Source organism: Lissotriton helveticus, chromosome 12 (assembly GCF_964261635.1).
Source record: "Lissotriton helveticus chromosome 12, aLisHel1.1, whole genome shotgun sequence".
Taxonomy (NCBI): domain Eukaryota; kingdom Metazoa; phylum Chordata; class Amphibia; order Caudata; family Salamandridae; genus Lissotriton; species Lissotriton helveticus.
In genome coordinates, this window is record NC_136073.1 from 584097378 (window position 1) to 584112847 (window position 15470).

The window sequence follows — 15470 nt, forward strand, 5'->3', positions numbered from 1 at the left end:
GGGATGATGTCACCTAAATAGGCTGCCCCTACCTCCCCATGTATCAAATCTATTGCAGCTGAGGTAGGTAAGCACAAAAGTTTTTTGAGGAAGATATTTTCTTCCCTTTGCAACAAGCTTGTATTAGTGTAACCCCACAACCCCGCCCCGTATAATGCAATAGAGACACTCCTTGCCTTATAAATCTTCATCATATCTCTAATTCGCCTATCCCCTAGCTTAGAGGCGAATTTGAAAATGCCATAGGAGCTTTTTACCATCTTCGTTCTAACGTTTAATAAATCCTGGGACCAACTTCCGTCGCAAGAAAAAGTGACACCCAAATAACAAAATTTTTCTACCTGCTGTACTTTCACCCCTTCAATAAAGAAGGCCTGGTTTTTACTTGTTCTGGCCCCACAGATCATGGTATGGGTTTTACTCTTATTGATCAACAGCTTCCTCTCCCTGATAAAATCAGAAAACCGATCCATCAGGCGCTGTAGGCCAATAGGGGTCCGTGATAGAAGTACGGCATCGTCTGCATAGAGCAGAACTGACACGCTGGACCCCGCTACCTAAGGTGCGTCGGCCTTAACAGTTTTCAAGACGAAGTCTATGCCGTTAATGAATAGAGTAAACAACAGGGGGGCGAGAACACAACCCTGTCTTATCCCGCGCTTTACACTAAAGTTAGGGGTGCACTCCCCACTAGCCCCATACTGCACACAGGCTTGCATCTTATTATAAAGTCTAGCTAAAAAATAGATGATTTCCTCTTGTGTGCCAAGTTCTAACAGAACTTCCCAAAGTAACGAGTGGTCAACCAGAATGAATGCACTGCTTAAATCGGCAAAGCAGAGATATAAATTACCTGGCTTAGCCGTGGTATACTTGCCGATTAATAGTTCTAAGTTCAGGCATTGATCTAGGGTCCCACGACCCTTTCTGAAGCCATATTGGGAGGTAGCAAGTATCCCCTTCTCCTCTACCCAATCTTCCAGCCTAGACAGCAACACCCGACTCATGATTTTCACTGATGAGTCAAGTAGGCTAATGGGAGGGTAATCACATGCAGCTGTCTTGTCCCCCTTCTTGTAGATAGGGACAATAATCGAGTCTCCCCAGGTAGATGGGATCAAGGCTGTAACAGCTGCATTGAGAACCAAACTAAGAATCGGTCCCCAAAGTAAAGGAAGAGCCCTATAAACGTCGATTGGGACTCCATCGGGGCCCTGAGCCTTTCCCCCCTTACTAGCTTTAATGCTGCATTCGACCTCTCCCAGGGTTATGTCCAAAGGGGCTATTGGCCAATGCACTATTTCATTTGCACCATTAGCTTGAAATATGGCTGAAAAATGGGAGACCCATGCCTCACTACTGACATTGGATGAAAGTTGGGGAGTTTTGTCATCTTTAAGTAAGGGGGAATTAACTGTGGACCAAAACAGGCAGCTGTCAGAAGTTTCTGCCGCCTGCGTTAAACTATCCCAAGCTTCTTGTTGTAATTCCCTCTTCGTCTTAGTGAGTGCCATTTTATAATCATGTCTCAGAAGTAAGACTTGAGTCCTATCCCTTGGTCTAAGGGCTAGAGCCTGCTTCAACTGGGTTAGAAGGGCTGTGCAAGCATGATCGAACCAACCCTTGCCATGGCCGGTCGAACCTGGCCTTTTTCCCATAAATATACTATTGATAACCCTGTTAATATTAACAAAGTTATTTACAATTGAAACAGCCCCACTTCCTATTGTCAAAATGACATTAATATCTGCCAAAGTTCTGGATATAATTATGGGCACAACTATAGCAGATTTTCCCCCTCTCCACCTTATCCTAGTCCCATTTGGCCTGTAGGGCTCGATATTAACTAGGGTTCTCAATGTCCGCTGATTCCTACAGTTCCAATTTTCTATATTCATAGCTAAGCAGTTATGATCACTTAAATTAGGTACCTCAATAACCACTGCCAAACAGTAAGGTGCTATACTAGCTGAGACCATCATATGATCAATGTAGGAATTAGTGTTTCTCCCAATGTAGGTGGGAATAGTTTGACCACTGGCATCTTTGACAGGCTGTACTAACTCTAAATCATAGGCTGACATAATACCATTAATTGCCTCCCCATAGACATTATGTGGGAAGTGGGGTGTATTTTCGCCACTATTATTTTGCACCCCACAAGCCCTAGAAAGTGATAGGGGGCAAATAGAACAATTAAAATCGCCTAACCAAATGTAAGTAAAAATACATTTTGCTTCTGCTACTAGCTTCATGAGGGCACTTTCCAATTCATCTATAACATTGTGCCACGAATTATTAAAAATATTGTTATAGAAGTTAATTAAAAGCACCTCTGTACCTTCTTTCAATTGCATCCATAGGATTTGGGAATGATTTCCAACAGTTACATGTTTTACTACTGTCAGCGTCAGGTCCACAGATAGCAGGAAAATTAAACCTCCTTTAGCTCTCCCATGTCTTGACTCTACTGCTTCTAAACTGCAACATGCATACCCTTCAAAACTAGGTTTTGTAACGCACCACGTTTCTTGGAGACATAAAATGTCATAAGACCTGATCATGTTCTCCCATCCCAAATTATTCTTTTTCGAAGCCCAGCCAGCTATATTCCAACTCACAATAGAGGTTCCCCCTATGGTACAATTATTGGGTTCATCTTGGTCAACGATGAGGTTAACATCAACCTCGATGGAACCAACATTAGAGACCTCAGCATATGCTCTTTGTTGATTAATCGTTCCCCTCCCAGTAACTGGGTCAGATACCAGACCTCTGTCAAGCACTATAAAAGTGGGACCCTTAGTTTCCCCCAGGTCTATACCAAGCCCACCTAGGTGTATTCCTTGGACGTTAGGGGGTAAGCTAAGCTGGGGTGTAATGACCTTGGGATGTCAATCGTTTAGGTCCAAAGAGCTTAAAGCTTGGTATCTATTCTGTAATGGAACCTCAAATATTGTACCTTGTTTAGGAGTAAAAGGTGTACATCTATTGGTGACATGGGGCATCTTACTGAGATGATTATAAAAGTATCCCAGAGGGCGTACAAGTACATCATTCTCATTCGGGGTTAGGGAGGCTGCTCTGAGCAGGACAGTTGCGGCGTGCTGAGGGTATTTATAATTAACAATAACGCATTCCCCCCTACAGGACTTTGAGTTCCCAATCCAATTAACTCTTCTTGTTGTTAGTATTTGGTCCGAGTAGTTGGTTGGGAACCCACATTGCCTGTGCAACCATGAAACTGTTTTGTTCTTGAGCGAGTCATGTGGCTCCTGGGGGGTTTGTATGATGGAAGACTGACTGCTATCAAGAGGCGGAACATTGGTTAGAACAACTACTTAAGGAGCACAGTCTGGTGGAAGATTGATAAAACTACTTTTCTTAGACACAGATCCCCCACACATACTTGCTGGTGCTGTTGTTACCTGTGCAGACCTACTGCCCCCTGGCAGACCAGCTGTAACTACTTTGTTTAAGTTCAACCTCTCATCGGGTGGCTGCGGGGCATTATCACGCACAGTCCTACAATCCGCTGGTGGGCCAGCTGTAACTACCTTATTTAAGCTTGACCTCTCATCAAGTGGCTTCGGGGCATTATCGTTAAATATTACCCCCTTCTCTCTGACCCTGGAGCTATAATTCTTGCCGAAGTGCACGTCCAGTAGTCTGCCCAATCTGCACACCTCAGCTGTCAAAAGGTCCAGTTTGTCCACGAGAGGTTTAACAATTATTTCAAACTTCCCCTCTATGATGCTAACCAATAAATCAAATTGTTCAGAGTTAGAATTAGCCGTGCAGTTCTTGATCATAGTCTCTTTGTCGCTGATGTTACTAGTTGGTTCAGCTTTCCTTTTGTTATAAATTCCCCGCGCTTGGTTTGTACTTTTCTACAGGCCCTCACAGTTCGCAAGGTCGGGGAACGCCGTGGCGTGATGGCATCAGGTGTTTCAGATGGTTCAGGAGGATCCTGGATTGAGACTGGATCAGCTGGTATTTCCATTGGGATAACATCAGGATCACCATTAACGACCGCGGGTAGATCATTACTGACTACAGATAATGCAGGAGGTAGGTCTGGAGAGTTATCCCGGCCTAACAACTTTCTACGGCCAGTGTTAATTTTGTTCACAACCTTAACTAAATAATTGTCCATGGTTGATTTATGTTTGGACATATCTAAAACAAGCTGCTAGATTTATGAGCGGGGGACAGGCAGTTGGACTCGAGGAGCAAAAGATGTGTTTGGGTACTACGTGGCACCAGAGGCGTATAAACACTATATTTACAATGATTAAAAGTCAGATATTAAAATCGCTTTCGACTTACTGAATTGTCTTTGTCCCGACAGCCAAGGGGGGTTGCCCAGCCCTGCCTCGTTCCACCCCGGACTGCCACAGACTGTCCCGGCCTTCTCCCGGGCTTCTCCCGCGATGCTCCCGCACGCGACTCGCGGTGCGAGAGGCGCTCCGTCTACTTAAGTGCCTCCGGGCACGATGGCGTCGTGACTGCTGTGCGCCTCCCCAGGGCAGCTGGGAGAGGTAGTTTGTGGTAGCGGTAAAGCCGTTCCCCTCACGGCGTGGCAGGTAGCGGTAAAGCCGTTTCCCTCACGGCTGCCGGTCCGCTAGAAGCTTTTGTAATTAGTACTTACTCTTTGAATTTTTGAAGCTTGCATGACTTTAAAAATGGTTCTCTGGGTGCATCAAAAGAAGAAATGATGCTTGAGTTCCACTACTTTGCAGCAATGGATCATAAGAGGTTATGTTGTGGCTCAATTAAAGATCTTGTCGCGTGCCGCTTGATTAGCTATTTTTTTTAAGTTTGATTTTATTAAGGGGAAACACAGCAATACGACGATATAGCAAAACCTATTTAACATGAAATGAATAACTAAAGTAGAAAATATGTAATGGTCTAGTTTTGTTTTTACTTTGACAATAATATAATGATGCTACTCAGTGAAGCCCGACACAAGGCACTAATCAATGCATTCTAAAAACGTGATATTGTCCCAGAATTATGTATATTATATGCAAGCATTATGTCCATCATACGTACCAGGTCCGAGTATGTAAAACACAACTGGCACAGTCCACGAACCGTTTCCTGCCAGGGAGGTGGCGCGGATCTTCGCTGAGTAATTCCCAGACTGCAGTAGTGTAAGGTAGACCCCTCTGTACCTTCCGTAGCGTTGCCGGGAAACACAGACCACCGTGGCTGGGACTTCCTGGAAATGTAGAATAAAGGTCTATTAGTTCAGGTTATCATACAAGATGACTTTAAGTGTCCATATTAGGCTAGATATTACACCATGCATAGAAAGGTGCCAGTATTCTGGGAACTATAGGTCACTTGGTGACGTCGGTTCCTATCAAAACAACAAAATTGGGGAGTATAGAGGTAGTGGATAGAATCCGCCTCCAGTACAATGTTCATAAACACAGAGATTCTATCCTTAGGTATTTTTTATGATTACTCATGTTATGTGCACGAAGGTGGGTGCTGTTACTCCGGGAGATGTCCAGGAGGAACACTATGTTTTTAAAATAGCCCTCACACACTATGAGTCCCATGGTGTCATGCTTCATCATGGGGGTCTTCCCGTCCCTCTACAGGGCGGGGCGTGCTACGACCGACGGATACGTGGGAGCACTGTTTTTCTGTGACAGGCTATGTGTGGTGAGGACAGTGTGAGTGGTCGGGAGTGTGATGACTAGTGAAAAAACGTAAAAAATTTCCTGGCTAGTAGAAAAAATACATTTTATTCGCTTGTCTAGCTAGAAATGTTAACAAGCATTTACAATGCAATGGTCTCGGCATTATTAAAGGTAGAGCTATGGGCGTTGCTCATGACATTTTTTTTCATTTTTAAAAAAAAACATAAATAAATGGTATTGTCATTTACAATGGCAATAGGTGAGCATTAGAGAGTAGTAGAGTATTCGCGGACACAGAGCCACACACACACACAGACAGAGCCGCGCACACACACACACAGACAGAGACGCGCGCACACACACAGACAGAGCCACGCACACACACACAGACAGAGCCACGCACACACACAGAGAGAGCCACACACACAGACAGAGCCGCACACACACAGACAGAGCCATGCACACACACAGACAGAGCCACGCACACACACACACAGAGCCACGCACACACAGGCACAGAAAAACCAGGATGACAAGCAGGGAAGAGAATTTTAAAGAAAAAGGGGTAACCCTGTGTCCCTCAGAACCTGGGTAGTTAATGGTTAATATAACAAACGGTTCTGTCGGGTGCAAAACATGAGTGATTCAAAGAATACTATTATTGTAGTTGAGGACCCCCCTCAAATGACAACACAATTCAGAACCCCACAATTAATGACTTGGGGTCTTATTCATTTCATTCTCATATTTATATGAATTAAAGTCATTCACTTAATATTTCATGTAATACAGGTAGACGACAGTCCAAATTAATTTTAGTGCAAAAAACAGTGACAGTAGTGAATAGTGATCAAGTGGTGAAAGATGTGGAGATTACAAATCTATACATTCAATATATACATATATACACAGTTATTTTTTCTTTTTCCGAAGGCCATTCCTGATGGATTTCTAGAGATAATAAATTTCTTTAAGTTTTGGAATTCTAGAAATCCATGGCCTGTTGTGCGATGTCGACGTTTTGACCCTTCTGCGCCTGTGTCTAAGGTCGCGGCGGGTCTTTTTCAAGACAGGGTGTGCTGCACGACAGTCCACGAAAGGCAGGTCGTTTTGAATCGCCTGTGAAGATTGAGGCTCAGTGGCCTTGAGATCCTCTTCCAAGATGTGAAGGGGAGTTGACCGCTGGCTCGGAGGTCCACGGGTCTGCTGCGATGTGTCAGAGACGCGCACACACACACAGACAGAGCCACGCACACACACACACACAGACAGAGCCACGCACACACACACACACAGACAGAGCCACACACACACAGACAGAGCCGCACACACACAGACAGAGCCACGCACACACACAGACAGAGCCACGCACACACACAGACAGAGCCACGCACACACACAGACAGAGCCGTGCACACACAGGCACAGAAAAACCGGGATGACAAGCAGGGAACAGAGGCACAGAAAAACGGCTGCCAGGCTTTCGCTCCTGTGCCTTTAGGGAGGGCTAGAGGAGAGACCTTGGCACTAGCGCTACAGGGCTCTACGCCGATTCTGTCACCGAGGCCAGGCAGGTGAACAGAAGCATTGGGTGCGGTAAATCCGGCTGATGTCATTGTTTACATTGTCTGTGGCTCCGGACTCGCCGAGTGAATTATCTGCGGATTGTTACCCAGCGGGGAGCGCTTGGCGCTGGGTTGAAAGAAGGGGCTTTGGAATTTCAAGAATAGGGAAAGCGGAGGCGCCCAGAGGGAGCCTTCAGGGAGCCTGAGACGGAGAGCCGTGTGCGAGGGAGGGCGTGGGGATGAACACGTCCTGGTCGGGTGACTCCAGAGACACAGAGTGCAGCTGAGGGACAAGTGACCTGGATAGGAGAGTCGGGGTACGGTGCCAGCCAATGCAGCAGTGCCACCAGGAACCGAGCTGGCATTGGCACGGCTCCATGAGGGTTCAATGAGGGCATGTGCCAAGATTCGAGACCGCCCGTCTTGGCAGTCCAGGGTTATGTACATTGGCACGGTTTTGTTGACCTGGTAACTAAAGATTTCAGGTGCGGGGAGACAGCAGAGCTTTCCCACTGCGGTCAGGGGTGAGGTGCTGAGCTAGGAAGGGGCTCGGAGCTGGGAAGTGATGCTGAGATGGGGGAGAGATTTACAGGAGGCTGAGTTCTGCAGGGTGTACACTGTTCAAGTGGCAAGCACAGAGTTAGGAAGTTGGCCGAATAGAGGAATATTGCTGAGCTCAGAGTCTGGAGAGGGGCACAGTTCTGTGGGTACATGTGGGTGACTCGAAACATATACAGGGGAAGCTGGACCAGGGCCTGCCAGGCTATGAGAGCTCGTACACGAGCCCAGCCCTAAAACTATTTGACATGTAAATCATGCAAAAAACGGCGGCTAAAAATATGATAACGTCTCTTCTCAGTGTATTTTTATACCAAGCGGTAGCGTTTCACTGTAGCATGTTATTTTTTAGCACTGCATTACTAATTAAAGAAGAGGTGGGAAGAGACGGGGAAGGAGCAGGAAACCAGGGGAGGGATCGTGAAAGAGCCCGTCCTTTTCAGACTGGGGGCGTGTTTTTTCATGATGACGTCACAGCGAGAAAGAAACGAAAAAACACGCCCCAATCCGAGAAAGACGGGCCTTAAACGGAGTGACGGCCTTCTCCTCCAATGGCTGGCCAGCATTTACGAGGCCAGCAAATGGAGAAGAGAGGCGGGTTCAAGCCCCCTAACTAAGAAACATTAAATCTCGGAGTTCCGCCCACACTGCTACGCAGTGCGACGCAGTCCTTGACCTAAAAAGGGAACGTGCACTCTTGTCTAGTTCTTAAAGAAAATAGAAATTCTCAGAAAGTGAGTAGTCGACAAGTTATTCAATCACAAAAAAATTAAAGAATGATAAAGAGCTCCAGGGAGGTACAAATACAAGACATGCAATCAAAGCCATCACATAAGAAAGATAACAAGAGTGACAAGAAAATTAACCAAAAGTAAGCAATGAGCTAACTCTAAACCCATTGAGTTTCTGGTATAGTCCACAAAAGTCATTTCGCCATCTGTAGGTGTGAATTAATATAAACAGACATACAAGTAGCAACATGTGAGCAAAGAACGCATGTATGAATGAGCCAGGCGCAGATACTGTATATACATACTGAATGTGCATACAAAATATACCCCTTGGTCCGGCCCCCCACTCCCTAGGGGGAGGGGGATAGTGGCTGGACCGGGGAGGCCACCCCCGGGAAGCAGAGCCCGAGCACCAAGGATTGGCTGGAGATAAGTGAAGGGAAGGCAGGGAAGAAGAAAGAGCGGGCCCACCAGGCAATGGGGCTGGGCCAGCTCAGCCGTAAATCTAGGGTAGGAATGTAGTAGGGAGATAAGAGTTATTTAAGGGTGGGCACCGGGCACAAGGCCCTCTTTCTCTGGGTAATTTTGTCAGGAGAAGAGGTGCAGTGGCGACAGAGTGTGAGGTGAGGTGGGGGGAGGTGAGGGTCTGGGGTGGATTGCAGTGTAGTGGATACAGGAGGGAGTGGGTGGTGGAGGGACATGGGGCAGCAGAGGGGGTGGGGTTGCTGAGGCCGAGAGTGCGGAGAGTGAGGTGCAAGGAGAGGGGTGGGATCATCCTCGTGACATCAGCATGGGTGCTGTTAGGTGAATGGTCCAAAGGAACAAGTGAAGAACAGGACGCGCGCAGAGTGGGCAATGCAAGTAAAATGTTAAAAGAGTCAGTGGCCTAGCAAACACTGAGCAGGGCTATGGCAGAAGGGAAAGGAAGTTTTCTTAGTCACTTCCCGCAATATTAGCTGACCATCGATGGCACAAGGGGCTTCTGAGGATGGGGGAGCTGCTGGGGGTCCTTGGTTTGCTGGCGCGGGACGGTGGGGTCAGGCACGGGCTGGTGGGGGGTTTGTTTTCTGGGCGGCCTAGGGGCAGGGGGAGAGGTCAGCATGCGAGGAAATGCAAGACTCTTTGTGGCTTGAATTGCGGTGCTGTCTGAGGGCAAGAGGTCTTGTGGCGCACTCGGGCAAGGGGACATCGCGTAGCTGACAATGGAGCAGCTCCATTCCCGGCTTTGCCCTGATGCGTGAGGGGAGGGGGCTCGCAATTAAGGGCAACAAAGGTTTAAAAAAAACTTGATGGGGCAGGGTGGGCGCCGGTGACGCGGAGGGTGTCCCGGACTGCAGGTGTTCAAGGAAAATGCAGGAATGGGGGGGTAGTCGGGAGCACGTACGGTGGAAATAAGTCACGGTGGAGTGGGTTATACTTCTGGACAAAACTACAGAGTACTGTTCAAAAGGAGCGGGATGGATATGCGAGAGATTTGTATGTATTGGTTGCTGTTTATACAGGTGGGTAACAGCATTAGAAGAAGAGAGCGAATTCACCGCTTAACTATGATCACTCATTAGGTGCCGATTAAGGTATGCAAAGGTGCGGGAACACCGGGTAGAGAAGACACTACACTGGGTTCTGTAATATGTGTCATGCATAGCGTTATAATGTCGATGGATAAATAGAGGGAACTTGCTCAGTTATTACTGCTGAGCGATTCTTGGGTGTGCGATAACGTCGTTTCAAGGCCACTATATAGATAGCGGAAAGCGCGCCAGGGGCACCAATTAGGTAGCATGGAAGAGTCAGCGTCGGGTCAGATTGCAGGGTAAAGGAGGGAGCGACAGGATTGGAGGGAGGAGGACGTCCAGGGGAAGGAATGTAGAGATAAGGATATAGGAGGAGGTATCAGTGCGGGCGAGGGATGACCAGTGAGTGCCATTCGAAAAGAGCCAGATGCCTGGAATGCGGGGGGGGGGGACAACAGAAGGCATTGGAAGCTATGAGGCGCAATGGGCGAAGAGGATAGCATACCTCTGCCCCCACTCCTCACATCAGCAGGTAGAGCATAGTAAAGAAAAGTTAAGGGCCGTAGGATTGTTTACAGGAAGCGTGTGGAGCAATAAAATGGGGTTGAACGAGCAATAAAATGGTTTTGAAGGATCCATAAAATGGTGTTGAACGAACAATAAAATGGTGTTCAAGGAACGCGGGGGTTAGGGCCCTAGACAATAGCGGTGGCCAGTGGGGGGGGTAGAAGCAGCGCGAGTGGGGCAGCGCTGCGAGGGGGAGCCCTGGGGAGGCCGCATCTCTACTATTTTAGCCGAGGTGACGAGGGGGGGGGGTGAAAAGGGTTGCGGAGGCCGAGTGTACGGAGAGCGATGCGCAGGGAGAGGGGGGGATAGTGTTCGGGACATTAGCATGGGTCCTGCTCGCTTCGCAAATAAAGGAAGAAATGCTTCAAAAAGCTAAGTGCGGGACGAGGCGGCTTCTTGCGGGACAGTGGCGCATGTCGGAATAGGGGCAGGGGTGCCACGGTGCTCAGTGCCGAAGGCGCGCCTAAGGCAAGCCCGTCTGCGCCCGCCCGCACCCGACCGGGACCAGGGGCCAGAACCCCTGCTCTCAGCAGACCTAACCCCAGGAACACCCTAACATACTCCAGATCAACCTTGATCGACCTAAACACACACCCCCAACACAGCCACATGGATTGTATCAAGGCCTCACCTGAATTTATAGAAGGACCTTTTACCTGCCTGTATTGTAAATGGAGCAGCTTAACGACTACAGATTCTTCCCACAACATAGGGAATAATGGCACAAGAATTAAATGTTTATATTTCAATGCCAGATCAGTGCCGAAGCACTCTCAGGAGATCTGGGACACCATCAACGAATTGAACCCATACCTAGTCTTTATCATGGGAACTAGGTTAAGTGACAATAATTGTCCCGACATTGCCACCACCCTCCCTCCAAGATACAAAATTATACGCCAGGTTAGACAAGGGAAGAGAGGAGGAGGACTCGCCATTATATTTAAGGACAACCGTAACTGTCTCCCCATTACAACTGCCTTGTATGACGAACATGAACTACTTGCTTTTCAAGTATCTAAAAACAATCACATCTTACTAGGAGAAGCTGTAGTCTACAACCCCCCTGGCCATCATGTAGACTTTAGTGCAAGGCTACTTTCACAAATTTTCTCTGGATGTCTAAAATATAAAAACTTCATGATAATTGGAGATTTCAATATTCATTTTGAGAAAGCCGGTAATCATGCGGCTACTCATCTAAGTAATTATATGTTCATACTCCAGCTTAAAAAGTGGATTCAAGGACCTACACACAGTGCAGGCCACACACTGGACCTACTGTTCACCAACATGGACTCTACTTTGATCGAGGGGGTTAAACCAGTAACATGGACAGATCACTCTTTAATCTCCTTCTCGTTTGATCAATCCGCACCATCCGTTAGGCCATCTCTACCAATGCCTGAATACTATAGACCCTGGAAACTTGTCACCCTTGAAGGCTTTAAATCCTATTGGCCTGATACTTCTATTCCTGACCTCCCTGGCACCCACTGTACGAACACTATCGCCCTTGATCTTGAAATCGGAATTAGTAACACATTGGACCTATGCACCCCCAAAATTAAATCCAAATTAGCGAAAAGAGTTATTTCCCAAAAATGGTATACCACAGAAATTAAAACCCTAAAAAGAAATTGTAAAAACAGGGAGCATACCTAGCGAATGTCTCGTTCAGATATGGACAAACTAACCTATAAGAGGGAGCTCAGAGTGTACTATCTAGCCCTAAAAAATGCTAAAAAACAACATTATGCACAAAGAATAAACGAAAACGCCAATTCTGTTAAAGATTTATATAAAATCATAAATGAATTGTGCAAACCCAACTGTCTGTCCCAAGCACTACAGCCTTCAAGTGGAAATTGTGAAATGATTAGCAATTACTTTACAGACAAAATAGAGGAAATATATGCTACTTTCAATATCAACAACAGTTCAAAAGCATCCACCTCCTTTCCAGAAAATGCTGGGGACAGAACGAAAGTAGCCACCTCCTCCCCCAAAAATGTTGCTAACTTAAATAGCTTCATCCCAATAACAGAAGATGAGGTTGCCAGCACTATGCAGGGAATTAAATCCGGATCACCTCTTCCTTGCCCTCACTTCATCTTTAGACAGCTTATACCTATCCTAACGCCTGCCATCACACATCTTTTTAACAAATCTTTAGAAACAGCTGTCTTCCCAGAGATATGGAAACAAGCCATAGTCACCCCACTGCTAAAAAAAGCAGGTTCGAATGTAACAAACCCAGTCAATTATAGACCCATTTCCCAACTTCCTTATCTTTCTAAAGTGTTGGAGAAACTGATAAACAGACAGCGGTCTAAATACCTAGAGGATAATAACTTATTGGATCCAACTCAAACAGGGTTCATAGCTATTAACAGCACAGAAGCCACACTGCTGGCTGTTACAGACAGCATTGGAAACTCTCTGGACCAGGGTGAAGGGGTGGCCCTGATCCTTTTAGACCTGTCGGCGGCGTTCAACACGGTCTCCCACCATCTCCTGCTGGAGAACTTGCTAGAAAAAGGGATAACTGGGAAAGCGCTTGAATGGATTAGCTACTTCTTACTGAATAGAACACAAATGGTACAACTGGGAGCTTTCCTGTCCAAACCCAAGCAACTCAAATGCAGGGTCCCGCAGGGAGCATCCCTCAGCCCCACTCTGTTCAATGCCTATGTATCACCCTTGGCACAAATTGGAGCACGGTGGGGTCTGGAGGTCTGCTCCTATGCGGATGACACGCAACTGATAATTAGGTTGGGGAAGGGGCATGAAGACAGCAAACTAAGACTCAACAACTGCCTAACGGAAATGGCCGCATGGATGGCGGATCACTGCCTCAAACTAAATGCGGATAAAACTGAGATTCTACTGTTCGGTGAGGCAAAACATATATGGGACAACTCATGGTGGCCCGACACGCTAGGAGATGCCCCGGCACCCAAGCACACGGCCAAAAACCTAGGCATTACAGTCGATGACACACTATCCATGCAGGCCCACATCCGAGCCCTGTGTGGGAAAAGCTTTGCTACTCTAAAACTTCTGAGAAGACTCTTCACATGGATTCCCATAGACAGCAAGAAGTCAGTCACACAGGCCCTACTGGTCAGCAGGCTGGACTATGGGAACGCACTTTTTGTAGGCATGCCAGACTACCTATTTCAACGACTGCAGGTAGTGCAAAACGCTGCAGCTAAGCTAGTATGCAGAAAAGGCAAATATAGCTCTGCCAAAGAATGCCTAAAACAACTTCACTGGCTGCCCATGCGCCAAAGAGCCTTCTTCAAACTCATAGGTAATTACCCACAAGACACTCAACAACAAAGGACCCACTATTCTTCAGAACAAGCTACATTTCTACTCCCCTGCTAGACCACTAAGGTCACAACACCTTGCTCTTGCCAAAACAAAGAAAATAAAAAAGATCAAAGCAGGAGGACATACCTTTTCTTACCTAGCCGCACGACACTGGAATGAACTCCCAGTGGAACTTAGGTTAACTACCAACTACAACATCTTTAGGAAAGAACTCAAAACACATCTCTTCCCCAAAGACTGATGCACGACACACGGCCAATCCAGCTCCCATCCGCTAATATAGTCCTTAGCGCCGTGGCATCCCTCGGGATAAATGTTGCGCTCAATAAATAAATAAATAGTAGCGGTGGGGAGGGGGGGCGATAACAAGATCAGGTGCGGATTATGGCGTGGGCAGGCACACGGGAATGCTTGGGCACAGGGAGGGGCCCGTGGGTAGGGTGGCTGGTTGCAGATTGTTGGGGGCTCAGCTGAGGGTTTGGATGCGGGTATGGGGCCGGCAGCACGGGGTGTGGCTTGGCAGGACAGTGGAGGTGTGTCTTCCACGAGTCGGATGGGTTGCGCTTGGGGCACCTGAAGGACCAGGCTGCAGCATGCATGGTGGAGTGGCATACGATTAACGTGGGGGAAGTAAGGACACAAAGTGGGTGGTGGTACTGCGGGCCAGGTGGTGGAGGTTTTCAATTTGGGGTGGGCATGCTGGGAACGGAGGAAGGCGGGCTGGCATCAGATGAGTGGAAAGGTGCACATCCTGCGGCGGGTGGTTAGGGGGAGGAGGCTGACAAATGGTTAGACGCTCGTGGTGGATACGGGAACGGGGCGCATGAGCAGAAGGTGTGGCCTAACGAGAGGGGGAGAGCCTATGCTGGGAGCCGGGGCTCAGATGTCAGAGGGAGGGTCGCTGGCGTAGGAGGAGGACACACGGGGGAGGGGTGCAGGGGGAGGGGGACGGGTGCAGGGTTGGGGCAAGGACACAGCAAGTGGCAGTAGTGGAAAGGGCGGGGGAGCCCTGAAGTAAGGTGCCAGACTCCAAACGGCAGGGCATGCGGGCAGGCTTCACGCGGGGGTGAGGCCGGGGCCTTCGAGCACCGTGGTGGGTGCGAGGTGTGCATAGGGATGGGGGTGAGCAGTGTTGGAGCACGCCCCAGTTCCTATTTCGCTGATATCACTATGCCAGTTTTGTCCTGCACCTGGAGTTGACTATATAATAACTAAATGCAACTTAGTAAGTATGGCCCATAGTTTATTGGTTTACGTAAGTTGTTTTCCCAATGGGTGGCGTAGGTCGGCGCGTCCCCCGACGGATGCTGGTCTCGCTAATATCGCCGGTCATATTATTTCAAAGTTATCGTCCTCTCCCCTTTATTCCGTTTTGCCTCTCCTTACTTTGCGGCACCCCCACTCCAAGAAGGTCTACGTGCTCCCACGATTCTTCGCCCAGTCCTCGTCCCTGCCTAAAAAGTAGATTTAAAATTCTCCACTTGAGAACTGGCAAATGAGGACGCACGCTTCAAAGTCACCCTGCGCACGTAGAGAAAA

The 15470-nt window shown here is 47.8% G+C and overlaps 1 protein-coding gene across 1 annotated transcript in view; it reads right to left on the minus strand.

Moving 5' to 3' along the window:
* INSRR (insulin receptor related receptor) overlaps positions 1–15470 on the minus strand; it is a 673583-nt gene that overhangs the window by 126282 nt on the left and 531831 nt on the right. Inside the window, exon 14 of the mRNA XM_078668487.1 lies at positions 5059–5227. Within this exon, the coding sequence (XP_078524613.1) occupies positions 5059–5227 (169 nt within the window). The remainder of the gene's footprint in view (positions 1–5058; positions 5228–15470) is intronic.